The sequence below is a fragment of the Globicephala melas genome, chromosome 4 (genome assembly GCF_963455315.2).
Source record: "Globicephala melas chromosome 4, mGloMel1.2, whole genome shotgun sequence".
NCBI classification, from domain to species: domain Eukaryota; kingdom Metazoa; phylum Chordata; class Mammalia; order Artiodactyla; family Delphinidae; genus Globicephala; species Globicephala melas.
Genome location: NC_083317.1, coordinates 131,324,495 through 131,350,520, shown reverse-complemented (window position 1 = coordinate 131,350,520; position 26,026 = coordinate 131,324,495). Strand labels below are relative to the sequence as shown.

The following is a 26,026-nucleotide window of genomic DNA, read 5'->3' as shown; positions in this document are numbered from 1 at the left end:
CGGGTTAAAAAACTATGTGTTCAAGCTGTCAGTCTCCCTGACGATTTCACCTCCAAACTCCACGCTCTGAATGAGAACACTTTAAATGGTGAGAGCCAGAGGGAACATAAACAGATGCAGCAATAGTCATCCCCCTCTCTGTAAGTGGACTCCAAAATGTGTCTGTGGGCACGTGATCTCACACCAGGGTGCTGGGAAAGTTGCCCACAAACCTCCTTCCAGGACCCACCCTCACACTGTCCCTGCTATCTGACCTCCGTGAAACTTTTTTTTAATCTCACAGTAGTTTTGAACTTACAGGAAAATTGCAAAGGTAAAGCAGAGAGCTCCTATATAGCCTCTGTTCCCTCTGTAATCAGCATCTTACATTACTAGTGTCCACTGTCACAATTAATGAGCTAGTATTGATACATTATTATTAACTGAAGTCCATACTTTATTCACATTTCCTTCATTTTTCCCCAATGTCCTTTTTCTGTTGCAGGACCTCAGCCAGGGTTCCACATTATGTTTAGTTGTCATGTCTCCTTAGGTACTTTTGGCTGTGAGTTTCTCAGACTTTCCTTATTTTTGATGACCTTGATGAGGAGTACTGGTCAGCTATTTTGTGGAATGTCCCTCAATTGGGATTTTTCAGATGTTTTTCTTATGGTTAGACTGGGGATATAGGTTTGGGGAAGGAAAGCTACAGAGGTAATGTGCTATCTTTATATCCAGGGTGCATACTATCACCATGACTTGATCACCTGGCTGAGGTAATGTCTGTCAGGTTCTCTCCTGTAAAGCAGGGAACATTTTTATGAGTCTTTTCCATTTAGTTTGGGAGCGTACAAAGCAGTCTGGACTAGTGCATTTGTGTTCTTTCGCATGATGTCAGCGAGATGTTACCTGAATATAAATGATCCTGTTATTTTATTAGAAGCTGAACTGACCTTTTCATCCATCTAATTCTGATTTTCATTGTTGTTTGGAGAAAGTCTTTGAGAGAACATCTTTGGTGTGTAGGTTTGTTCCCCTGTCACAGCTGATTTTCTTCCCTTCTAGAATGGCAGCCCCTTGAAGGAAATGGTCATGTCTTCAATATGTAGGCACCATATACCACATACATAGCATATTGAGCTCATGTCTTCAATATGTGGTCACCTTATACTAGTCTCCACCTTTATTCCATCTGTGCCCCCAGCCCACAAAGTACATGCGTGCCAGGAGCTTCATGCCACTGCTAGTATGCATTTATTCATTCCTTTCTTTAGGGGAACTTGTAGCTGTAGATTAGAGAAATCATAATGCTGTAGAAAGAGCCTAGAAGTGAGATGTTTCCCTTTCCTTGAGTCTGGGCAGGAGAGGACAGTAAGGGAACCCAGGTCAAGATCAGCCTGTTGAGCTCCAGCACTTAAAAACCCTGATGTTTAAATCCAGAATGGTCACGGAAAGAACTTTAATTTCACTTCGACAAAGATGATATTCAAGTTACTATTACTGCCTAACAAACCACCTCAAAACTTAAAACAACAGTCATCATTTTGCTCGTAAATCTTTAGTTCGGGCAGGGATCCCTTGTCTCTGCTCCACCCAGGCTCGGCTGGGGTAGCTCGAGTGGGGCTGAAGAAGGCTCACTCCCCTGGCTAGCAGGTCGCTGCTGGCTTCGTCTGGAAGTTCAGCTGGGACTGAAGGCCTGGGGCCTCAGCTCCTTTCCACAGGGGCCCCTCGGTGGACAACTCAGACTTCCTCACAGCATGGTGGCTGACTTCTGAGAGTAACACGCAAGAGCAAGGACTAGGAAGAAGTTGTACCATCTTTTATGACCTGGCCTCAGAAGTCACGTAGCATCACTTCAGCCATAGTCACAAACCCACCCAGGTTCCAGCGGGTGGAACACAGACTTCACCTTTCAGTAGGAGTGTTGAAGCCACATTTAGAAAAAGAGTAAGCTGGTTGGGGTGTGTTACAGTGGTTATTTTTGGAAATACAAGCTGGCTAGTGATTGATTTAGAAGAGGTTTTTTTTCCAGTGTTATTTAGATATAATTGACATATAACATTGTATTACATCATAATGATTTGATATGTATGTATATTGTGAAATGATCACTACAACAAGTTTAGTTAACATCAGTCACCTCACATAGGTATAAATTTTTTGTGTGATTAAAACTTTTAAGATCTGCTCTCTTAGCAACTTTCAGATATACAGTAAGTATTGTGAACTGTAGGCACCATGCTGTGCATTATGCCCAGAGCTTATTTATTGTAACCGGAAGTTTGTACATTTTGACCACCTTTTGACCCCCATTTCCCCCACCATCTATTCCCCACCTCTGGTAACCACCAATGTGTTCTCTGTTTCTGTGAGTTTGATTTTTATTTTAGAGTCCACATATAAGTGGGATCATATGGTATTTGCCTTTCTCTGTCTGACTTATTTCAGTTAGAATTAATGCCCTCAAGGTCCATCCATGTTGTTGAAAATGGGAGCATTTCCTTCTTTTTTGTGGCTGAGTAATATTTTTCTGTGTGTGTGTGTGTGTGTGTGTAATACCACATTTTCTTTATCCATTCATCCATCAGTAGAAACTTAGCTTGTTTCCATGGCTTGGCTATTGTAAATAATGCTGCAGTGAACATGGGGATGCAAATATCTCTTCAAGATACTGATTTTTGTTTCCTTCAGAAATGTGCTCAGAAGTGGAATTGCTAAATAATATATTAGTTCTATTTTTAATTTTTTGAGAAACCTCCATCCTGTTTTCCATATTGGCTGCACCAACTTACATTTCCGCCAACAGTGCACAAGGGTTTCCTTTTCTCCACATCCTCACTAACACTTGTTATCTCTTATCTTTTTGATAGTAGTCATTCTAATGGGTGTGAGGTGATATCTCATTGTGGTTTTGATTTGCATGTCTCTGATGATTAGTGATATTGAGCACCTTTTCATGTACCTGTTGGCCGTCTGGATGTCTTCTTTGGGAAAATATCTATTCAGCACCTCTACCAAGTTTTTAATCAGATTATTTGGGGGGTGTTGCTAATTGAGTTGTATGAGTTCTTCTATTTTGGATATTTAGGAAGGTTTCTTATTCTTCAGCAAAGATTTGTTGTGGCTAAGGTGCTGGACTAGATATGGGGAAATATCATTGATCCAGACACAGTCTGTCCTCTGGCAGCTTAGAGTTCAGACAGGGAAACAGATATTTAGACATTTAGAGAGATGGGGTCTAGAACAGGGGTAGGCTTAGTGGTTACAGGCACAGAAGGAGGGGCTCCTAACAATGGCTTCAAGGCCCAGGAGGAGTTCTAGTTGGAAAATGCTTTTCCCAAAGGGAACTGAATGACTAAGGCAGAGAAGCAAAAGCTGAGGATAAAAGGTGGTGTGGTTACCAAGTGTTTCCGCTTTGGAGGAAATTTTTGTTTTTTAATTGTGGTCATCACAGCCGTTACTATTGTTATATCATTGCCTGTCTTCATAAAGCATTCTCCTGCTCACGTAGGACATTTTCCGGGATCAGAACTTTCTCAGTACCTAGGTTCTGGAGCAGCCAGGGTCAGAGAAACCTGGGTTTAAATCCTGGTACTGCTACGTGGTGGCCGTTCTGACCTTAGATGAATGACTTAACTGTATGTTAGCACGGAGATGATGGGAGGACTCACATTTGTCATTCTTCCCAAGTTCCTGCTCCCAGGAGAGGACCTGTACAGTGCTTGTCTCTGTGTGCATGTGTGTGTGAGTACACACGTGCACGAACTCACACATGCGTGCACATGTTTTAGGAAGCTGTGATCTGTCAGCTTCCCAGAATTGCGACACGAGGTGAGTTCATAGGTGTGTCTGGGGCACTCAGGCCCATCTCGCGTGGTTTTCTTGCGCACATGTGTTCTAGAGATTGTACTCTGAGTAATAATTCCCAGTGGAGTCATGGACCTCATTAGCCCAACTCTGAAACCAGTGATCTCCAGACATTTCTGGAACACACCAGGTGATGGCCTCAGCTATCTCTAAGAACTAAGCAGAACCCTCTGTGCTTTAGCCCTGTGACCTGAGGCATGTCCGCAGCAGGACTTGATGGGAGGGAACATTTGGAATGTGGCTGCTTGGAAAGAGGGTAGCAGCAAAGCTATGTACCCAAAACTCCTTTTTTTCTTTGTGGAAAAAAATCTCCCTTTCATAAAGAAGGCCAAGGTCACAGGCATGAGTACCTCTTCCGAGCAGTCACCCAGCTCACCCTAAAGTCAATGATGCATATTTATTTCTGAGTGAGGGAAACCATGCTCTTAGGTATGAGGAGGTTTTTGATCTTTAAAACAAAAGGGATCACTGAAGTACGGAGGCTGGAGCATCAGAATACCGGGACCACAGTGATATAAAAAGAACCCTGTGGGTTGGTGCATCATAGTGGGGCTGGCCGGGCAGTGTGTGGCCCAGGGCAAGGATTCCACTTTGTTGGGGCTCAGCCTTCTCACTGTAGAGTGAATTAGATACCAGAGAACCCTAGCGCCCCTTCCAATTAAAAGACAATAATCTTGAAATGAAAAGAGCCTGTTTCCTGGCAAGATGGTATGTTATTGCCCACATAGAAAACAGACTCCCTGATGGTCAGACTTGGTGTGCATGGGTTCTCTTTCTTTTTGTCATTGAAACACTGGATGCAGAAGCTAAATTCCCAAGTATTCGATTACTTATTGATGCAAAACAAACCCCACCCAAACGTGGAGTAAGGCAGTAACAATTGTTTATTTTGTTCATGAATGTCCGGGTTGACTGGGCTCAGATAGGTGGCTCTGTCTTGGGGTCTGTGTGGTCGAGGTCCAGTAGTGGCTGGACCAGGCTCATCTCCTGGGCTCCGCCTCTCTCTTGTCCAGTGCCTGGCTGGGGCTGGAACAGCTGGGGCTCCTCAGGCCTTTCAGTTGCTCTTCACACGGTCTGTCCACATGCTGGCCTCGAGGTGGCTAGACTTTTTACATGGGCCTGAAGGCCCCCAAGAGAAACCTGCAGAGGCTGAATGACTTTTCTTCCCTGGCCTCAGAAACCACGTGGTGTCACTTCTTCCCCATTCTGTTCATCAAGGAGGTCACAAAGGCCAAGCTAGGTTCAGATTCCACCTCTTGGTGGGAGCAGTTTTGGAGAACTTGCAGACCCAGTTTTAAATCACCACACCAAGCATCTGGGATGGCCATACTGACATCTTGCTTAGTGATGGGGGATGGCTTAGAAGACTTCTCAGACTCCTGTGGTTCTGTCACAGGATTTAGAGGCAATGGAAGAATATCTGGCAGTGGAAACCTAATTTAACTGGGAGGAAAGCTCTACTTAGCAGATATTTTAAATCACAAGGAAAATGAGATAGGATTCTATTTATATGTGCAAGGGAAAATGTATACATGTAATAAATGTGCATGTGTGTAAGCAATTTTAAGATAAAAATTATACAATTAATTTAATTAGTTAAACAATGGTGTGCATGAAATGCCAGGATTGGAAAAAAGGAGAGAATTAAAGCAGGGATGTCCAGCTTTTGTATTGTCCTACTACAAGTTCCCCCTAGTTACTTGCAAAATAAAGTTAATTGACTAACTTGTTAAAAGAACAAAAATGTTAATATAGAGCCCTGAAATGGAGCTAGAAGAAAACAGGTAAGAGGAAAGAAAAGTCAAAAGAGCAGTAATAGAAAATCAATTCCCAAAAGATAGTGGACCATTGCTTTTGAATGTGCAGAGCAGAGCGATGAGTGAACGCAGTTGAGAGTGTGGACTCCAGGGCCCGGCTGCCAGGTTCAAATCGCAGCTCGCCGTTCCTGGCTGTGTGGAAGGAGGCAGCTTCCTGTGCCTCTCTGTGCTGCTTTTCTTCAGTTGCAGTGGGGAACTAATGACAGTACCTGCCTCATCAGGTTGTTATGAGGATTAAATGTGTCAGGACAGGCTCAGCCTTGGAGCATCATGTGGCATGCAGGAAGCACTCAGTACAGATTAGCCATTTCTCTCTTCACCAAATCCCTCCTCGCATTTGCCAGACGCAAATATCATGCCCAATATGGACTGTGGGCAGCCAACCAAATAAACAGAAGGAGGAAGGCCTTTCCTTCCCTTGGATCCTGGGATCATGTATGCACTGGAATTCTAGGTAGGGGGAGGCCTTCCTGTGATATCAGGGCACCCATCAATCTGCAAGTTTCCACCCCCTACACTTGTTCTTATTCTGACATGCATTAAAAACATGTTCCAGATTTAAAACACGTCAAGTTAGATTTTAGTTATAGTCTCTCCTATATATTTGGAATTAGAGCCTCCAGAGCCTATTATGCAAATCTATGCAAATGATATGCAAAGAGGCGGTAGCCCCAGATTGTGGGGAGGGGAGTGAGCAGGCCAGCACAAAGGGCCTGGAGTGGAAATTTGCATCTGTTAGGGTAGCCCTGTGTTGAAGGCCTTGCACAGTTATTGTGACAGTATGCGCCCTTGCATTCAGTCCTTAACCTTTTGTGCCAGAGAGGAGAGACGATTTCCATAGTGAAGGTGACAGTGGATGTTGAAGGAGGCATTTGGACAGTGCAGTGTTGTAGCAATTTTTATGATACAAATGAAGAGTTGCTCTGAAATAATGGCCATGATCCAGGCTGTGTCCCTAACGAGCTGGGTTCCTGGACAAGTCAGTTCACTCCTTCCGTTGCCCCCTCTGTGAAATGAGGGGATTGAACTAAGTAAGTTACCTCTAGTGCCCTTCTCACTGTGACAGCTAAATGTCATCCTCCAGGTGAAAGCCCTCTGCACCCAGGATGGCAGTATTCATTCATTATACCAAAGTTTTAAAGCCTAAAGAAGAAAGGGCTGGGAGGTAATTTGCCCTAACAGGCCTCCTAGAGAGAAGAATAACTTCAGGGGATGCTGGCAACTAAAAAGAGCCGCAGCAAGGGCAAACATGTTTACTTCCACTGTTAGTCTTGCAGGAAGCACTCCTGTCATATACTTCCCAGCTGGGAGGATTTTAGCCCCTGAAATGCTCGTGGTGGGAAAGTCAGGGGAATTTCTTTCCCTGAGTATTTTAAAAACCAGGATGCATTAAGCCCTCTGCCTCTAGAGGCTGCAGAAGATCTCCTGGAGGCCAAGCTGCTCCTCTCCCACCCCCGGCCTGTCCCTGGGGTCCGTCAGATCCTCTCTGAAAGCTTTGCGCTGCCCCTGACGCTACTGCCAGAAGGCGGCAGTGTCCTTGGTCTTGGGCCTTGGATTGTATGGGACACATCTGTGCTCCACCCCAGAAATCCTCTGGGCTCTTAATTTTAACTCCAGCAGCCTCCAGCCAGGCACAGGTGTGAGCTGACAGCCCCCGCCCGGGGTGTCTCTGACTTGGCCACTTGGGCCTCGAGGAGGAGGCAGGAGGTGGGGTGGAGCAGTGCTGGGCCGTGGGAAGGAGAGCTGCTGGTGAGAGGCGCTCCTCTCACAGTTTGACATGCGTCTGCTCAGCTCCTCAGAGACCCCCAGTGGATCTGAGTTGCACGCTGATAAACTGCCCTGGGATTGACTTTCCCTGTTTCACTCATCTCATTCCCCCACCGCTGTCCACTACGGTCACTTCCCAAAATAAACCACCTGCACACGAGCCCCAGTGTCCGCCTCTCCTTTTTCAGGAATCGCTAAGGTATGACAGGTATATCAGTCTGGTCAGTCTGCCATACAAAGTCCCACAGGCTGTGGGGCTTAAACAACAAACAGAAAGTTTTCTCCTTCCAGTTCTGGAGACTGGAAGCCCAAGATCCAGGTGCCAGCAGGGTTGGAGTCCCCTGATGCCTCTCTTCTTGGGTTGCAGGTGGCCAACCTTTCATGTGTCCTGCCTGTGTACAGGCATTCCTGGCACCTCTGTGCCCTGAGCTCCTTTTCTTATAAGGATACCAGTCAGATTGGGTTAGGACCTACTCCGACGGCTTCATTTTGCCTTCATCAGCTCTTCAAAGGCCCTGTCTAACGTACAGTCCCATTCTGAGGTGCTAGGGTCAGAGCTTCAACATACGGATTTGAGGGGGATGTGTTCAACACTTACAGTTAACCAGGGTGTTTGTGAGCCAAACAGAGGCTTATAAGAGAATGTCCCTTAAAACCTCAGTAGTCACGACCACCAGCTCTAGGAGTAGATTGTCCCTGTGGTGCTAAAATGCCAGGAAGGAGCTGGAATAACCCTGAACCGGTCAGAGCACAAGCACGTTGTTCCGTCCTCTTCTCCTGCCTCACTGCTGGTGGGCGACCAGGAACGCCTGGGTGTTATATACCCCTTCTGCTACTGAGGGGCTTTGAACACGTTACTTAATCTCCCTCAGCCTCAACTTCCTGCCCCATCAAGTGGTTGTGAGGGTTAAATCGAGAGGGAAAGACGGGGCCAGAGCCGGTGCTCAGCATTAAACAGATTTTAGGATTGACCCGGAGAAAGAGAAAACACTGTTGGTGTGTGGGCTAGACTATGAATGAAAGTTTAGAGAAACTAGGTCGCTTAGGGCAAAGCGTTGGTCCTGGAAATGTGGGTGCTGCCGTCTCTGCTCAGTCTGCAGTCCCTCAGCCTCCCCCACCCACTAAGTTAGACATGCAGGGTGAGGGGACACTGGTCCTCCCCTAGTTGGAGGAGGCCTCAGTGGTGATCCTTGTTTAAAGGAGTGTCAGGAGGTTTCCTCCTCCTCTCTGCTTCCAGAAACTCACCAGGGCCCCAGATGTCTCCTGTCAGCTTTGCTGACCACCCCAGGCTCCCAGGAATCACTGCCAGGGCCCCTGCTTTGACCATTCATCCTGCTGGAATCTGGTGGGGGAGGGAGGCGACAAGAGAGTTACCAGGCAGAGGCCCATCTCTACCATTGTCTGGGTGGCTAGCAGGGCTGAAGGAAGGGCATGCGAGTGACCAAGCAGGGGGCTCATATGAACAGGGCGAGTGCTCAGGACAGAATCAGGCCTTAGAGGTTTGTCAGGCGCTCCTCGGCAATACGGAGCAGCTCTTCCCAGCCTGTGTGTTGTACGGGGTGGTCAGTCTTCCCGTCTATAATCTGGATAGATCCTGTGTCTCACATTGATATGAGGTGTTATTTTTAAAGATAGGCATATGCTGTTGTGATTAATAAAATCCATGCATATTTAGAAGAGTTTTTAAATGTATAGGTTTTTGTCCTTGTGCATTTTTTCTCAGTGAACTAAAAGCATACACGCTCACCATCACGCAAAGTCCATGATTTCCTTCTAATGCTCAGAAGGGCTCCTCCTCCTCTAAAAGGCTGGACACCACCAGTGGTTTTCCACAGAGTTCAGCCTCATGAGCACATAGGACAAGCAGTTAACATGACAACAACCATACAACCAGCTGGCATTCATGGAATGCACTTCTCCTGCAGGCTCTGTGCTAAGTGCTTAATAGGCACCAGATCTGGTCACCCTCTGAACCCCTGTCCCCTCCTGCCTGTCAGTCTCCGATGGCACTGAGACGTCTCTGCCTTGTTTTAGGATTGTTTGTGGATTTGTACGAGCTCACCCAGGGCCAGAGACTGCCATGTTCATTCTTGTGTCTCCAGGGTCAAGGAGGGGCTAGACCCTCCTTAATCGTTTGGTGGGTGGGCCTGAATGAACAGAGGTCTGTCGTTTGTGCCTTTGTCTAGTTCATAAGTGGAAGAGTCAGAAGAGGTGTGGCAGCTGGTCTGCTCTGCCCACCCAAGCCCCGCTCAGTGGCTCAAGGCAGCCCACACAGAGCTGCTGGTGTCCTTGTGGCTGCACTGGCCTTGACTGCTCCCTGGTGCAGAGGGCCAGCAGGCACTCAGAGGCCACAAGGCTTCTTCCATGCCCCTACCCCCAGCCTGTTGTGAGCAGCTGCCCTTGGGCGGAGGGCCATGGCATTTCAGAGCTGTTTGGGAAAGGATGGGCCTGGCTGGTTTAGCCAGCTCTGCTTCCCCTGTGGCTGGGTTCTCTCTGGGACAGGTGCTGGGCGGCACCCACCTGCTGAAGCTTCCCCACATCCCCATGGTCCTGTGTCTGATGGGTGTGGACCTCAGGGATACTCCTGATGTTTCCCTTGAGTTCCCAGGCGTTTCAGTTTCGTGGGTAAGGAAGGCCCAGGGCCAAGCTGCTCCTGGGCATTTCACCTCTCTGCTCTCTGTCTCCCTCGCAAGGCTTCCTCCTGACCTTGGCACTGACTGAAGCACTGGTATTTGCTGCCCAGGAACCATCTCCCAGGGAATCTCTTCAAGTCTTCCCCTCAGGCACCACCCCAGACACCATGGTGACAGCACCCCTCAGTTCTACCAGACACTCCTCCGTGGTGGCTGCCCCCTCTTCCACGGTGGCACTGACCCCTCATCCCGACGGACCCTCCTCACAGGCTGCAGCTTCCATGGCAACGACAACGCCCCATCCAAGTGGTCACCCTCCTAAAAACGCCATCTCCACCATCATGGCGACGGCAACCACCCCCCATTCTGAAGGCCCCCTGTCCACAGGGCCACTTCCTGCTGCCGTGGCAACCACGTCCTCCCATTCAGAGGGCCACCCCCCGGGCCAGGCTGTGCCCACCATCCTGCTGACAAAGCCAAGGGATGCTACCAGCCGTCCCCTCACAGCCCCCTCCCAGGCTACCCCACGCAGGCCCCCCAGGCCCCCTGGCTCCTCCCGAAAGGGAGCCAGCAGTTCATCACACCCTGTCCTGCCTGCACCCAGCGGTCACTCCAGAAGGAAGGAAGGCCAGCGGGGACGAAATCAGAGCTCCACGCATCTGGGGCAGAAGCGGCCCCTGGGGAAGATATTTCAGATTTACAAAGGCAACTTCACAGGGTCTGTGGAGCCTGACCCCTCCACCGTCACCCCCAGGAACCCGATCTGGGGTTACTCCTTGTCTCCACAGCCCCAGATAGTGGCCGCAACCTCAGCGCCCAGCAGGACCTCGTGGGTACGACCCAACACGACCCTGGTGTCTGTGGAGGACAAGCCCGGCCTTAACAGAGCAGACCAGGGGGGTGGTCCCACCTTCACCAGCCAAGGAGGGGAGCCGGCCACCACAGCAGCCTCAGGCACCCCCGCCAGTCCACATCCTGCCCCAGTGCCTTCTCAGCACCCCCACGGTGACCCACAGGATGGCCCCAGCCACAGTGACTCCTGGCTTACTGTCACCCCTGCTACCAGCAGACCTCCATCTGCCAGCTCTGGGGTCTTCACGGCCACCATGGGGCCCATTCAGGCTGCCTTCGATGCCAGTGTCTCAGCCCCTTCCAAGGGGCTTCCTCAGGGAACATCCTCAGCCCCGCAGGCCCCGGCCCGCCCCCCCGGGGTTTCAGAAAGCACTGTTTCCCTAGCCAAGGAGGAAGCTGCGGCCACCCCTACGCCCACCATGACTGGCAGGGTGCCCAGTCCTCTCTCCACAGTGGTGTCCACAGCCACAGGAAACTTCCTCAACCGTCTGGTCCCTGCTGGGACCTGGAAGCCTGGAACAGCAGGGAACATCTCCCATGTGGCCGAAGGGGACAAACCCCAGCACAGAGCCACCATCTGCCTGAGCAAGATGGACATCGCCTGGGTGATCCTGGCCATCAGCGTGCCCATCTCCTCCTGCTGTAAGTGCCTCACCCTCTCCCTTCTCCCCCCACCCACCCACCCTAGAATCCCTTTGCCCCACACATGGGCAGCCCCCACCAAGTGGGCTGCAAACTTCCCAGAATCCTGGGAAAGGAGGTAGTAGAACAAGAATCATGGATTATCCCCACATCTGGTCCTTGGCCGGTCAGGCCATGGCTCACATGCCCACTGATGGTAAATGCACAACTCCCAGGAGCTGTGGAGTCCAATCCGACTCTGCATGTGCAGAAAGAAACACCAAGCTGGGGAGGGGACATGGTTCCCCCAGGACCCCAGAGTTACTGAGCGGCAGGGCTGGGATGTGAGCTCCGAGCACCTGTCTTCCAGCCCAGGGCTCTTGTCGTGACACCACCCTGCCTGCTCTCTCCTGTAGCAACATGGCACCAATACACTGCAGGTTGAAAACTGGTGCTTCCAAACTTACAGGCTCTGAGTAGCAGAGCCCTCGCCTTCCTCCCCACCTCCCTTCCATCGCCCTTCCTGCTGTTCTTCTCCTCTCTCACCTCTTTTCCTCCCCCTCCTCTGTCTTCCCCTGAGAAAGAAGAAAAACTGAAGCTTTGATCTTGCGGGAGTTCTTGTAGCTAAATTGAGGCTTGAGAGTTACATGTGAATGTAGCAGTCCCTCCCCCGTGTTTGGTTTGTTCACGGGTGGTGTGAGCTGATGCTTTGTGGACCTTGTCGTTGTCTTTTGCTCTCACTGGTATGTGGGGAAGGGCTCCCCCACGCCACCAGCACCTCCTTGCTGCTGCCCATCACTCCTTTAATGAAGAGTCGAGGGGATTCCCCACTGACGGCTCCATAAAGAACCTGATGCAATCACTCAGGACCCAGGGTTTCCTTTACGTCTTCCCCGAGTATTCGATTCTCAGTTCTTAGCATTCCTCTGATGGCCCCACAGGAATCCTCACTGTACCCGCCACTCCCCAACCCACACGGCCATCATCCAGGCACCCCCTCAGCCCTTCCAGGGGTGAGAAACCCCCTGTGCTACCCACTCATCAGCCCCTTCTCCTGTGACCCCTTGGGCTGTTTCCAGCTCTCCTGGGGGCCTGAAATTCACCTCTTTGTAATTCCCACTCTTTGGTCCTAACCTGTGCCCTCTGAAACCATACATGAAACAAGTCCATCCACCAACCCCTGAGATACGTGAAATGGCTCTCAAGGGCAGGTTTTCCTTTTCCAAGCTGCTTATCCCTGTTCCATCCAGTCTCTTCATAGGGCCGCCTGGCCCTGGCCCTGGCCCTGCCCCAATCTGCCCCTCTGACAGCCTCCAGTTTACGCCTGCTTCCCCAGAGGGAGCACAGCGTTGCACATGCCCTGCTGTGACAAAGGAGAGCAGGTGGCAGTTGCTCTCTTCTGGACACTTTGGTCACATCCGGGCATCCTGTCCTGCATCAGCTCCGTTGATTGTAATGCTTCGCGTCACACCATGGGCTCAGCCCAATCTCAAGGGGAACGAAGCCCCAGAAGCTTTCCACAGAGGAGGCTGTTAAGCCAGGTCTCCCAGCCTTTCCTGTTGTGGGTCGATCAAACGTCAGCACAGGAGGTGTGTGCCTTTACCATTAAGCTGATGTCTGCTTGGCACTGTACTCTGGCAAGATCCTCTTTAATCTGGAGTCTGGACTCTTTCCAGGAGCCACATCTCTCCCAGCTCCCTGTCTCCTTCTAGTTGATAAGCAAAACAAACTTTCCATGTCAGGGGTAGGCGGCCTACATCTGCTCAAGGCCCCAGTGCAGGAAAAGTGAAAATGTTTGCAGGTTGCATATTTCATTCTTTCATTAAGCAGCTGTATTGTCACTCATGGAAGCACAGAGGTATTCATAAAACTGTAATTGCCCACGTCTAAAACAGAAGAATGATAATGAGAAAATGTAGCGCTGTTAGCCAATAAATTATTAATAATGGTCATATTTGAGAAGTAATCACATTAGAGACAGCTTTCTAATTTTCCATTCTTTCCATGTGTCTAGAGGCTCTAGTTTACAAAGGGAGTTCCCATTATTTTGAATCATTCATCCTTAAAACAGACTAACCAGAGGAATAAAACAAAACAGAAAAAGCAAACATACCATACAGGTGGGGAGTAAATCATCAAGTGAAGTGACTTGCCCAGGGTCCCAGTCACACATGAGTCAGCCCAGATCTGGTGGTGGAATCCGTTTGACTCAGCACAGCATTTCCTGAGCGCCCGCTGTGTGCCAAGCACCGTTCCAGCACTAGGGACCTGGAGGTGGCTGCTGTGGCTCCCCACACCCCCGGCTGCCAGAGCCCTCTCCCCACCTGCACCCCCACGGGCCACACCCACCTGCGTTTGCAGCTCTAAAAAGACTTCTCCAGCCCTTTTGCTATGTCTGAGGTTGAGATTAGATCAGGTTTTACTGCAAAGTGGAAAACCCATGGGCTGCCTAAACCATGCATAGTAACATCAGCCAAGACAGGAGCAAGGACGCAGCCTGGAACTGCACCGTGAGAATGCTTCTGGCCCTGACAGGAGCCTTCAGCTGCGGGGATAGAGCATATTACTTCATAAAGGAGGATTGCCCCTAGGAACTGCAGCCCCCGCTTCCTTTGGTGTCTGTCTTGCATTTCCACCATCCTCAGGCCACAAGGTTCCAGCCTAGCTGCCTCCACAGACAGCTCCCTGTCCTGTGGGACCATCATTGACCCTGTGAAGGTGCTGGTGAGAGGGGCATTGAGAAAGGAGACATTTGTCCAGCTTGAGAACGCTGTGCTCTTTGGAAGCACAGATGAGTAACTAGCCAGGCTGCTTTCATAGCCTGGCGCCGCTCGAGTCATCAGGCAAGCAGACGTCTTCCAGGGCTAAGGGCCCTTGTATTTCAGACCTTCCCAGAAGCTACATTTATCCTAAAGCAAACTCTCCAGCCCTCAAAGAAGGGTCTCCTCCTTTGCTAGTTTTGCCAGATATTTCAGGCGATCTGTACTGGTAGCACAGTGCATGCATAGATTTCCTCATCTGGCTTTTCAGAGCAGCCCTGGCCCTGGTCCTGCTTTTCTGCATTCAGCAGAAGCCAGGCTTCAGAGGCCGGGGCTGCCAGGCAGGCTGGCAAGTCCCCAGTTTCTGGTGGAAGCAGAGGGTGATCACAGCAAGCCTCAGGCCTGCCCAAGAAGGGGTGTCACCACTTCCACCTGTCCTTCCAGATCGTGACCCCCGCACAGCAGCTGGATGTATACTGTGCCAGGTCTGAGAAATGCTTTGTCTCCTGAGCCACGCTGGAGACAGCCACACACAGTTTCAGATGTGCTGAGAACCGAAATTGATTGGATCCAGGCCACATTTGGCTGGGTCCCGGGAGCCGTGTGGCTCCTGAGCTGGTCTCTGCTGCCACCATCAGGACACACAGCCCACCACCTCCTACTGGAAGCCTCGGCCTGGCACTGAAGGGGTCCCCGCTCTCAGCTGTCAGTGCTCTGGGTTTTCATCAGGAGGTCAGTTGTGTGGCTCTACCAGGTTCCCTGGCCTGTCCTGCACATGCCACATCCATTCTTGAGAATGTCGTCATTCAGCCTCCTTGAAAGAGATGGGGGTCATATGGGGTGAAAGCAGGAAGCGAGGCCAGCTACGCATGTTGTTCGTCATCAGTCCAAGTTGAGCTGTCCAAAGCAGAGTAGCGCCTCTCGCTGACCCTGGACCTGTGAGCGTCCACGTGCACCTTGCCCAGAGCAGGTTGGCTTCCTTCCAGATGCACAGTAAATGCCGTTGGACCATCAGCACAGTACTCAGAGATAACACATCCTTGTGCCCATATGGCTCTTGGCTATATTACCAGTTGTTCTGTGAATGTTACTGAAAGCTGAATGTATCTGTGTACCTTTTACTCACAGACCCCAATGACTTTGTAGTTATTATATTAAAAAACCTGGGTCCGAAGTGCTTTTCCAGTAAAAAGAATAGAAGAGACTAGAACAGGAAGGAAGTTTGACAAGGAGGTTGTCTCCTTGGGGCTTATGAGCCAATTGAAGGAAGTGGGGAAGCCTTTGGACAAGGCAGGCTTGTCTGGGGGTGTCCCCGAGGTTGGACCAGAGTGCCGTGGCCGCACTCTCACAGCTGTTCCCTGTGCTTCCTGACCAGCGTCCCCTGCAGGAACCTCCTGGAGCTTCCTCAGGCACATCCCTACCCACCAGGCCGGGAAGTCAATGAGCCCCCAAAACTGCTTTCCCCAGGCCCATGGCCTCTGTCCAGCCTGGTCTCCTTCTACATCCTGAGGCCTCCCCTGGCCTCCTCCCCAACCTCCAAAGTGGGGAAATGACTGTCCACAGCTGGGCTGGCACCGCTGGACTAATCCCCCTTGAGGGTCTCTGGTTTCTCATCTCCCTAATGAGGGGCCAAACTGAGATGTCAGAGCTCCCTGCCCTCTCTCACTTTCCTAACTTTAAACCCATGTGAATCACTTGAGAGGGAGCCTGGTGTGATAGGAAGCCTCGGCTTGGGAATCAGACACACCTGGACGTAACCCCAGCTCTCCAACTCGTCACCTGTGGGACTTGGACAGGTTAAGCCTTGGGCCAGTGTTTTCTCACCTGTGCAAATAGGACTAGCGTCCGCTGTGTTAATTCAGGGCCTTCAGGAGGCAGATACCAAAACAGAATTAGGCCTGCAAGAGATTTACTGGGGAAACACCTGTGCAGTCTTAAGGAAGGGGCTGGAGGAGGCAGGGAGAGCCTCAGACCGCAGTGCAGGTATGGCACCTGAGGAAGGAGAAGGGGCCAGAGGGATGGGAAGGAAGAGGCTCCCCTGCAGTGCAGTGCAGTCCTAAGGAAGTTTCTGCCAGGTGAGGGTAGTCCTCAGGCTGTTAGGGGAGTCTCCTGTCCTGCAGGAACAGGCCTGCATAGTCAGCCACGGCTGGGAGCAGCCCGGGAAGCGTGGCCTCGGCACACACGTGGTGGTGAGTCCAGGGGCCGGTGGCCGGAGCGGTCCCTCGGCTGTGCCCCTGCAGCAAGAAAGCTGAGCAGGCACTCCCAGGGCTGCAGCAGCCTCCCCAAAGGCTTGCTACGTACAGCAGAGCAGATACATCTGAGGTCCTATCACAGCATCTGCCACGGAGAGGTGCCGGATGAGGGCAGTGGCCAGAAAGTGATCATATTCATCTTGTTGTCAGGATTTGCCACGCATTCTCCAGCAGGCCATGGAGAGCACTTTCATCAGGTATTTGAAAAGCAACCTCAGGGTCCTGTACGCTCTCATTTCCATTTCCCATCGCACAACAGGTCCCATCCCTAAAATGAGGCCCCTCCCAGAAACGTCAACACAGTACCTGGGCTCCATCTTCACATCAGCAACCCTCCTCCTTCCCGTCATGCATCTGACAAGCTACAGCTGATTCCCCACTGACATGCCTGGGAAGCCGAGAGAGCTTGCTTCATCCTCACTCCAGTTTCAAAACTGTAGGAAATAGGGATCTCACTGACCTCCTTGAGAGTCTTGACAGCTGCTCCCTTTGGAGAAGCAGAGCAGTTGAAGCTTTCAGTGGCATGGGAGAGGGGTGGCTCACGCCCTGTGTGTGCACGGAGCTGTGCGGTTTACGCAGTGCTTCCACCTGCCTCAGGCACGCCCCATCCAGTGCTCAGGATGAGCTAGGACAATGACCATCAACGTCAGCGTGGCAGAGACCTGGGTTCAAGCTCCAGTAATTAGCTGGGTAACCAGGATCAATTCTGTGAACCTCCGTGAACTGCAGTTGCCTCTTCTGTGAATGGGAAGAGTGCCAGCACCTTCCTCAGGCAGCTATCTTGTGGGTTAAATCAGACTGTAGAGCACCCGGGAATAGAGTAGAGATTCCATAAGTCTGATTGTACTTTTCTTTCTGGGATGAAAGTTCAGACCCCAAAATAATGAAAGCGCTAAGCCACAGTTGGAGGCCTGGCCTTGAACCACCCAACAGTCGTGCAGTGCAGTTTTTCTTTCAGGATGTCTCTTCAGGGATGATGCTGAGAGAACAAGAAGGAAACTCTTATTAATTAAGCACCAGGCAGGGCGCTCAGCATTTTGCATTCATGATCTCTAACTCTCCTTACATCCTGGTGGAGTCCGTAGTGATCAGCGTGATGAAGTGACACCTAGTGTAACTCACAGCAGAGTCAGACTTGAACCCAGGTCTTTTGGACTCCAAGCCCGTGCTCTCCCTGCAGCTGGGCTGGCTTCTGGCATGTAAGCGAAATGGTGTTTGAGAGGCACCAGGAACTCCCTGATAGACGTGTAATCAGACCGGGGGCACTAACAACATGGGAGGGGGAGAAAGCTAGGGACAGAACTCCCCATTCTGACCCCCAGCCCTTCCCGCTGGTCCTGCATCCTAAACAGGCCCAGGCCCCGGAGCAGGGGCAGTGTGGGCTCAAAGGGCACTGGACTGGGGCTCAGAGGACCTGGATTCTACAACCTGCGCCCACCTGGGTTAGCAAGGGGGTTCATGAAGCCTAGCCCTCTCCCTGTGGCTTAGGTTTGCCCAGCTTGAATCCCCCTGGGCTGCTTCACCATGCCAGTCCTGGAGCAGGGTGAAAAGTAGTGACCCTGAAGAATAAAGACTCCAGAAAAGGGGAGAGGGGACCTGGGGCCTCGCCCCAGTCCCACCACTCGCTGTGACCTGTGGCAAGTCAGCTGGCTGCTTTGGACCAGTCTTCTCATCTGTAGAACAAGGAGGTGAGCCCTAATCTAGCAGATTTTCAGGCTGACTCTGCAGCCTCCCTCCTCACCCCTTCCTCCTTCAACCAGCTGAAGAAAGGGCTCTTTGGAAGGAAGGGAGGAAACCCACAAAGCTTGAAGGAATCTCTGCCGGCCGGTCTAAAATTTCTTTTTGCTCAAATATTCAGAAATCGCCTTTCTATTTTTAAAACTTTTTGTGGGGACCTGGAAAAATGGTAACCAAAGTAGAAGTCTTTTTGATCAAAGCAGATTGGCTAGAATGGAAATTTGCCCAATCTCTTGACTTTGCCTGGAAGCCTTTTCAGGTTGAGATACCAGCAAGGCCAACAGCAGGGAAGAGCTACAGAATTCCCCAGTCAGCCCGCAGGGCTCTCGGTTCTGGGCCCTGAGGTCTCAGCCTGTGTGGATGCCAGCTTTTGCATCTTCCCCACACCCTGGCGTGCACAGGCCCCCAAAGCCAGCCAAGCCTTCGGGCTGCGGTAGACAGAGATAGCCTCCACTGCCCCCCGATGGCCATTGCCACCACAGTACCAGCCTTTGTGGGCCGCTCAGCATGGCCCCCCCCCACTCCCCAGTGCCGATGATGGGCACCGCCAGGTTGTTGGATACAGCCCTGCCCAGCCCTGGCCGAGAGTTTCACCCACCCTGTGGGCTCTGGTGATGGGAGCCTGGGCAGGAGGTGCCCAGTCTTCATTTACCAGCTTCTCCCCAAGAAGGTTCCTGTCATCCTGGTCATTGCATCAGCTGTTCCCCTGTGTGACCCTGGACAGGCCACCCCACCCTCCGACCTCGGAAGCCTTCCCTGTCAGCATGTCGAAGCCACTCTGTTCATACCTGGTTCATCAGCAACATCCAAACGTGCTGCTTCCTCCCGGGGCCCCCGAGTCTCCGAGACTGAACAGACAGTGTGGCACATCGAGCTGTGTGGAGGCCGCATGAGGCCCGCCTGTGCAGTGCGGACTCCACATCAGCGTTTGGCTTGTCTTTGTGAGGCAGAATCGTAGATGGTTGAGAGCATGGACTTGGGAGTCCAGATGTCTGGGTTTGCTCTTGGGCAAGTCACTTCACCTCTCTGAGTCTCCGTTTTCCTTTCTGTAAAATGGGGACCTCATGGAGTTACGTAGAGGATTAAATGAATTAATGTTTCTAAAGTGCTTGGAGCCACCTGGCACATAAATGCTATAAGACTGTTAGCAGCTATTTGTTTTTGACGATGATGATGAGGCCAGAGCAGCTGTTTTATCAGGGTCCAAGACCTCTGCCCAGAGATTTGCTCTGTGAACCTCTGCCCTCTGTGGAAGTCAAGGCTCGTTTTGTAAAATTCCCTGGGCTCTTCCCGTCTCTCTGCCATGCTCTCGCTCTGACTGAGAACGCTCCTTATCAGTCCCACCGTGCAACGTGGTGCACGCATGCCATTCCCTGCAGCCAAGCTCTGGGAGCCCTCCCAGCGAGAGAGCAAGGCCTTTCCTTGGAGCAAACTCACTGGGTGGCACTGCAGCATGCACAAGTATCCAAAATTGCATCCACGCCTCTTGCCCCTGAGCCTATGGAGGCAGCCTCTGAGCATCGCTCTGGCCTCACCTCCCACCTCACTCTCCCACACCCACCCCACTCCAGCCATGAGACTCTTTCCTCACACACAGGCAGCTTGTCCCCACCTCAGGCCCTTTGCACGTGCTGTTCCCTCCACCTGGGACACACTGCCCCTGTTCCACCCATGGCCAGCTTCTTCCCCAATTCCAGTCTCAGCTGTAAGGTCACTGCTCAGGCAAGCCTTTCATGATGGAGCCTCTCCCCCAGCTACCCCCTGCTGTCTCTCTCACTTTGCCACGTTTTCTTTTCTTTGAACAGTTCTCTTGTATATTGTCTGACCCCCGTGCACCCCTCCATCCACATGCTAGGCGGGAAGCTTATGAAAGCAGGGCAGTCTTGTCTTTCTCTTCTCTCCCCCTCTCCCCAGCACCCTGCACAAAGCAGGTGCTCAGCGTTTATAGATATTTGTTGAGCAGATGAACAAACGAATCAACGAGCAGGGCAAGTGGCTGGATGTGTAACCGTCATGGCCTGCCTGGCCCTGCTTGCCACCCTCCCGCTCTCTAACACAGACTCTCTCAACAGCCGTCTTGCTGACCGTGTGCTGCCTGCGGAAGAAGAAGAAGCCGGCCAACCCCGAGAACAGCCTGAGCTACTGGAACAACGCCATCACCATGGACTACTTCAGCAAGCACGCCGTGGAGCTTCCCAGGGAGATCCAGTCCCTTGAAACCTCTGAGGTAATGAGCCCCAAACCAGGGGCTGCCCCGGGGAGGGCTGCCGCTGTGGGAAGAGCACAGGCTCCAAAGAGAGCAGAGAAGCTGCCTGCCTGTTAGTGGCTCACTCCTCCGAGCAGCGTGGCCCCAGAGGCTGTGAGCCCGCCCAGCCCTGCCAAGTGGGCATCTGCATTAGCGAGAATCCCCGGGGGCCTTCTGCTCACGTTGAAGTTTGAGAAGAATGGTTCTTGGGACTTGGGGTTTCTGGGAACAAGTCAACGACTGTTCACTGAGGATCGTTTGGGGGCAGGCACTCTCTGGGGACTGTGAAGGTGAAAGCTTGCTCTCAAGGGGCCCAGGATCCAAGATTTTGGGTGAGGTACAAACCCCAACATCATTCAAAGCAAACTAGGGGGGCTACAGGGAGAGGTACAGAGCTGTGGAACCCAGTGGAGGAAAGCTTCACAGTGCAGGTGCTGGAAGGGTGAGTATTTGCCTGAATCCCCCGGCCGGCCAGTGAGAGAGCTGCACTTTGACCCAGGTCTCTCTGACTGAAGACCTCTTTCCACTCCCACCGGAAGATAGGGCAGAGGCCAGGGTGCGGCTGGAAAGGTAGATGGATTAGGCACGGCCTTGGGTGGGGTTGAATGGAGTTTGTGCTTTCGTCTTGGGCAGCGGAGGGTCATTGAAAGTTTTGCGCTTTTTGTGAACTAGTTGTAGAAAGATTGTGCTGATGGTCTGGTAAGGGCACGTCGTCAGTGAAGGTATAAGGAGGAAAGGAAGGGTAGTTTAGTGGATGGATGAATGGATGAGAGGACAGACAGACACACAAAAAATAAGTAGGTCACCTGGGATACAGTTGAGATGGCCCTGGAGAAGGATGGCAGACGTCTGAGTAAAGGCAGGGGTAGCTGAGAGCTTCTGGAGGAACCGTCCCCGCTCATCCCTCCAGCAGCCAGATGAGCATTTATAAACAGGCATGTGATCACATCACTCCTGTGCTCAGAACCCTTCAGTAGCTTCCCATTGCTGGTGAGTTAAAATTCAAAGTCTGCTCAGGGCCTGCCAGGTGCACCAGTCCCCGCCCAACTATCCAGCCTCATGTGACGCCCTCTCCCTCTTGTTTGCTAAGCTCTGGCTGCATTGCATTTCTTTTCATTCCCTTACAGCACCAAGTTACATCCCACTCCAGGGCTGTGCATGAGCTGTTCCCTCTCCTGGCATGTCTTCTGTCCCTCCCTGGCACCCCCTTCGCTGTTCACCTCAGTGACTCCTACCCACCACTCAGGGCCCAGCCCAACCGTCACTTCCTCAGAGAGGCCTTCCCTGTCTCCAGGCTGGGTTCACTCTCCTGTCATATGGTCTCAGCTCCTGTGCTTTTCCATCGTGGCACTTATCAGGGTTGTCATTGTGCAGCTACTGGTCTGACATTATAGGTAGAATGTCCTTCCCCCACTGGAATAACCAGTTATCCCCACATTGCTGATGCCAAGGGCCATTCTGGGCACTCATTCTACTCCATCTACCAGCAGCATCGGCACAGTCGGTCGTTTCCTCCTCAAAATGTTTCTCCGCTGGCATCTGGGCCCCATCCCGTCCTGCTCTCCCCACCCACCCGCAGCTCCTCCTCAGTCTCCGTCGTTGGCCCCTGTCTTGCCCTGACCTCCAGTCACGGGAGGGCGCACGCTCAGTGCTCCCACACTGCTTCTCTTCTCTTTCCTCTCAGCTCCATGCCTTTAAATCCCATTCCTCACTGTGACTACCAAGTTCTGCCCTAGCCTGGCCGTCTCCCCTGAGCTCCAGACCCGTGTGCCCAGCTACAGGCATCTCCCAGCCAACAGCCCGAGACTGAACTCTCGGCTTCTCCCTCCTGCCCCGACGCCCAGAAGGCCCCCTGCTGTTTCTCATTATTAGATGGCACCGCAGCCGCCTTCTCCTCTCGCACATCCCACCTCGCGTCTGTCTGCGGCCCTGCTGGTTCTTCCTCCACGTGAGCAGGGCTCACCACTTGCACTGCGACCCCTCGTCCAGGCTGCCATCATCCCTCGAATCGTGGATTGCTGCCATCGCTCTGCAAACAGCTCTCCCCGCTACTAGCTACCCACCACGGTCTGTCCTAAACAGAGCAGCCAGATGATCTTTCCAAGGCAGGACCTCCCGTCAGCCACGGCTCCCACGCTTCACAGGGGCCCTGTTCACACTTTGGACAGAATCCAGATTCCTCTTAGCAGGCGTTTCTCGGGCTGGCCCTGCCCCACCTCCTCACCCTCTGCCAGAGAGCACATGCCCCAGCCCAAGAGTGAGCTCGTCCTGGCACCTGAAATGCTCTTCTCCTGACTGCCTCCACCCCTCACTTCCTCCAGGCCTCTGCTGCAATGCCACCTCCTCAGGGAGGCCTTCCCTGACTGCTTTCCCCATCCCTGTTTTGAGCACTTCTCACTGCCTGGCATTGCACCCTTCTCTCTCTGTTGACTGGTGTGCATCCATCTCACCTACTACGACATAAGCTGCCTGAGGGCAGGAGGGTCGTTTGCTCTGTTCACTGCCCTATACCTAGCTCCACGAACAGTGCCCAGCACATGGTAGGTACTCTGTAAATGGTTGTCACATGAGTGAACTTTACTCACGATTTACCCATGACCCAGCCCAAAGCCTGACACACAGTGGACGCTCAGTAAGAAACTTTAGCTGAAGGGCAAACAGGGACAGGCCTCACAACGGCATTGACCTTTGGTGTGGCCAGGGTGCAATTTGGTGGCAGAAGTGTTCCTGAGAACTGTTACAGTGAGTGAAAAAATAGGTAACTTGGACAGGGGGCTGGCCCACTTTGAGCGTGGGCCATGCACCCTGGATCCTAAACTCCTCATATGCTCTTTACAAATTGGTAAATGAAAACCAAAGCTAGAGGACGGTGCCGGTGAGTGTACTGTCACAAGTACCCTGCTTGCAGAGGCCGCAGTCAGGACCCCAGGGTCAGGAGGCTGCAGCGGCACCAGCGGCAGGAAGCTCTGCCAGCTTTAGAGTGGGTTTCTCACCCTCCCCTCCCAGCCAGCCCCCTCCCCTCGTTCTGCTGTATTCTCAGTAACAGCAGCTGTCCCCTCCCTGGGTACAGAGGCCCTGCCGCCCACCCACAGAGCGACCACAGTCACAGGACCATGAGCTCACTGCCGGGCTGCCAGTGTTGGAGGCTGCCAAGTGCTTTGCCTAAGCAAGTTTCCCCGGTGCCCTGCTCCCCTTCTGGGCTGATGAAAGCCACAAAACAGAATCTGGGCTGTATGGGCAGAGTTGTGACGCCCAGAGGCGCCTGGAAACTTTTCCATGCTTTCTCTTCTTTTTCCCTCCCCTCCTTCTGTTTTCTTCTTTCCTGCCTTAGTTATTTTCTACATAACTTTCTCTTTTCTACGCAGAGTAACTTCTCCCACGTGGTTCACCCTTGAATGCTTGCGTTGTGAGAACTGTAAAGCCGCAAGCCAGATCTCAGGCTCCAAAATTCCCGTCCGCAGCTCAACCCCAAAGCCCAGTGGAGAAAGAGGATTTCTGTCCCCTCCCTGACATGCTGCCCTGTTCTCCTTACTTAGACGGCTGGTCCCACATCCACCCTTTGGATGGGCGCACAGCTGATTCCAGACAGTGAAGGAAATTCTTGTCTTCTGAAAAGACATTTACAACAAATGACCTTTCTTCCTGTCTCTCCTTATTACCCATAAAGTAATATGTACTTGTCAAAAATAACATGTTTTGTTTAAAAATAAACTTCAGAGTATTAATCATGACTTCTTAAAACAAAGCCATTTCTAAGCTGGTCTGGCCTAAGCTGGTTACATCTAGGCCTGCTGCTGAGTCTTTGCCCTGAAATAGCCTGCAGGCTCTGAGGCTTCAGTTGTGTAGAATTGGAACAAACTATGGCTTTTTTCTCTACGTTAACACCTGGGCCTGAGTCTGAGAACAGCCATTTTGTGGCCCCCAAGTGCTTGCAGTCCTTGGTAGCTGCAGCCAAAGCCATTCAGATGACCCGAGCAGATTGTCTGTTTCTAGGCTTTTCCACTCCTGAGGCTGTGTAGGCGACTGAATTTTTCACTCACCACCTATTGTGCAGTCACACAGAGATTCAGATCCCTTCAGCTCAGCACATCTAGTGCTACAAGAAATGGGCCGAGAATTCTGACCAGGCTATGGGAGGATTCGGGAGGGTAGAATTAGCCTTGGAGGCTCTGACAGGTGGGTGGCAGGAGAAGAAGGAGGTGGGCAAGCACAGGGTACATTCAGGAAAGAAAAGTGGCAAGGCCTCCCAGAGGTCTGTGAGAAAGAGGCAGGAAGGAGAGTCTGGGGCCCAAGTGGCAGCCTGAGGTGGAGGTGATTCAGGAAGCAGGAAGTCTTCTTTGGAAGCTGCTATAAAAGTCTGAAAAAAGAGCAGAAAGGGCTCTGTACCCCAGCATCAGCAGGGAGGATGGTGAAAAATGGTTGTGGTGGGGAGTGAAATAGGTGAAGGGGATTAAGAGGAACAAACCTCCAGTTATCTAATAAATAAGCCTCAGGGATGGAACGTACACCATGAGGAATATGGTCGATAATATTGTAATTACTTTGTATGAGGACACACGGTTATTAGACTTATCGTGGTGACCATTTCATAATGTGTGTAAATGTCAAATCACTATGTAGTATACCTGAAACTCACATAATATTGTTATGTTGACTATATTTCAATAACTTTTTTAATGTTTACCAAGCACGCCCAAGGGGAAGTAAACGTCCCCGTGGGTACGTTTCTTTAAGAATGGCCACCTGATAACCCCCACCCAGCTCATGCCATCTGCTCCCTCTGTCCCCCAGGACCAGCTCTCGGAGCCCCGCTCCCCAGCCAACGGTGACTACAGAGACACCGGGATGGTCCTCGTTAACCCCTTCTGCCAAGAAACTCTGTTTGTGGGAAACGATCAAGTGTCGGAAATCTAACTGCAGCAGCCCTCGCTTTGCCAGTCCCTTCCTTTCGGCTCTAAATTATCAATATACAAATATATATTATAAATATAATCTTTGTGTAACCCTGACTTGATGAGAAACATTTTCAGCTTTTTTTTCCTAAGAATTGTCAACATCTTTTTTATAAGTGTGGTTTAAAAAAAAAAAAAACTTGACAGAACAATCCGTGGCTTTATAAAATAAAGGTATTTATAAGCAAAGCAGTTGCATTGATTGCTTCTCTTCATAACTGTCCTTGAGCATGTAGGGGGTCCCAGCAGCCCCAGGCAGGTGAGGGGAGAGACCGACTTGTACAAGTTAATGTTAAAACGGCCAAGTGCACGGCCTCTGAGGCTTCTTAAAGCTCTGGTTCCTCTCGATTCAATGTGAGGGACCCATTTCCGCCCCCTCCTCCAGCGACGGAGCTGGGCCGCCACCTATAGGGACACCGGCGGACAAGGAAGAGGGAGCATCTCATCCTCCCGGGTGCCCGGAGCCTCGCGACGGCACAGTTGGGATTTGGACGCAAGCAGGGGCTGGAGATCGCGGAGGCATCCTCAGGCCACGCCCCCTGACA

General features: G+C 51.6%; 1 protein-coding gene across 3 annotated transcripts in view; it reads left to right on the top strand.

The window, feature by feature from the left end:
* TMEM108 (transmembrane protein 108) overlaps window positions 1-25,623 on the top strand; it is a 371,980-nt gene extending 346,357 nt beyond the window's left edge. For all 3 annotated transcript variants that reach the window (XM_030873466.2, XM_030873467.2, XM_060298605.2), the window contains 3 exons: window positions 10,124-11,557; window positions 20,357-20,511; window positions 25,321-25,623. In XM_030873466.2, the coding sequence (XP_030729326.2) occupies window positions 10,124-11,557; window positions 20,357-20,511; window positions 25,321-25,443 (1,712 nt within the window). In that variant the 3' untranslated portion in view covers window positions 25,444-25,623. The remainder of the gene's footprint in view (window positions 1-10,123; window positions 11,558-20,356; window positions 20,512-25,320) is intronic.
* The last annotated feature ends 403 nt before the right edge of the window (window positions 25,624-26,026 follow it).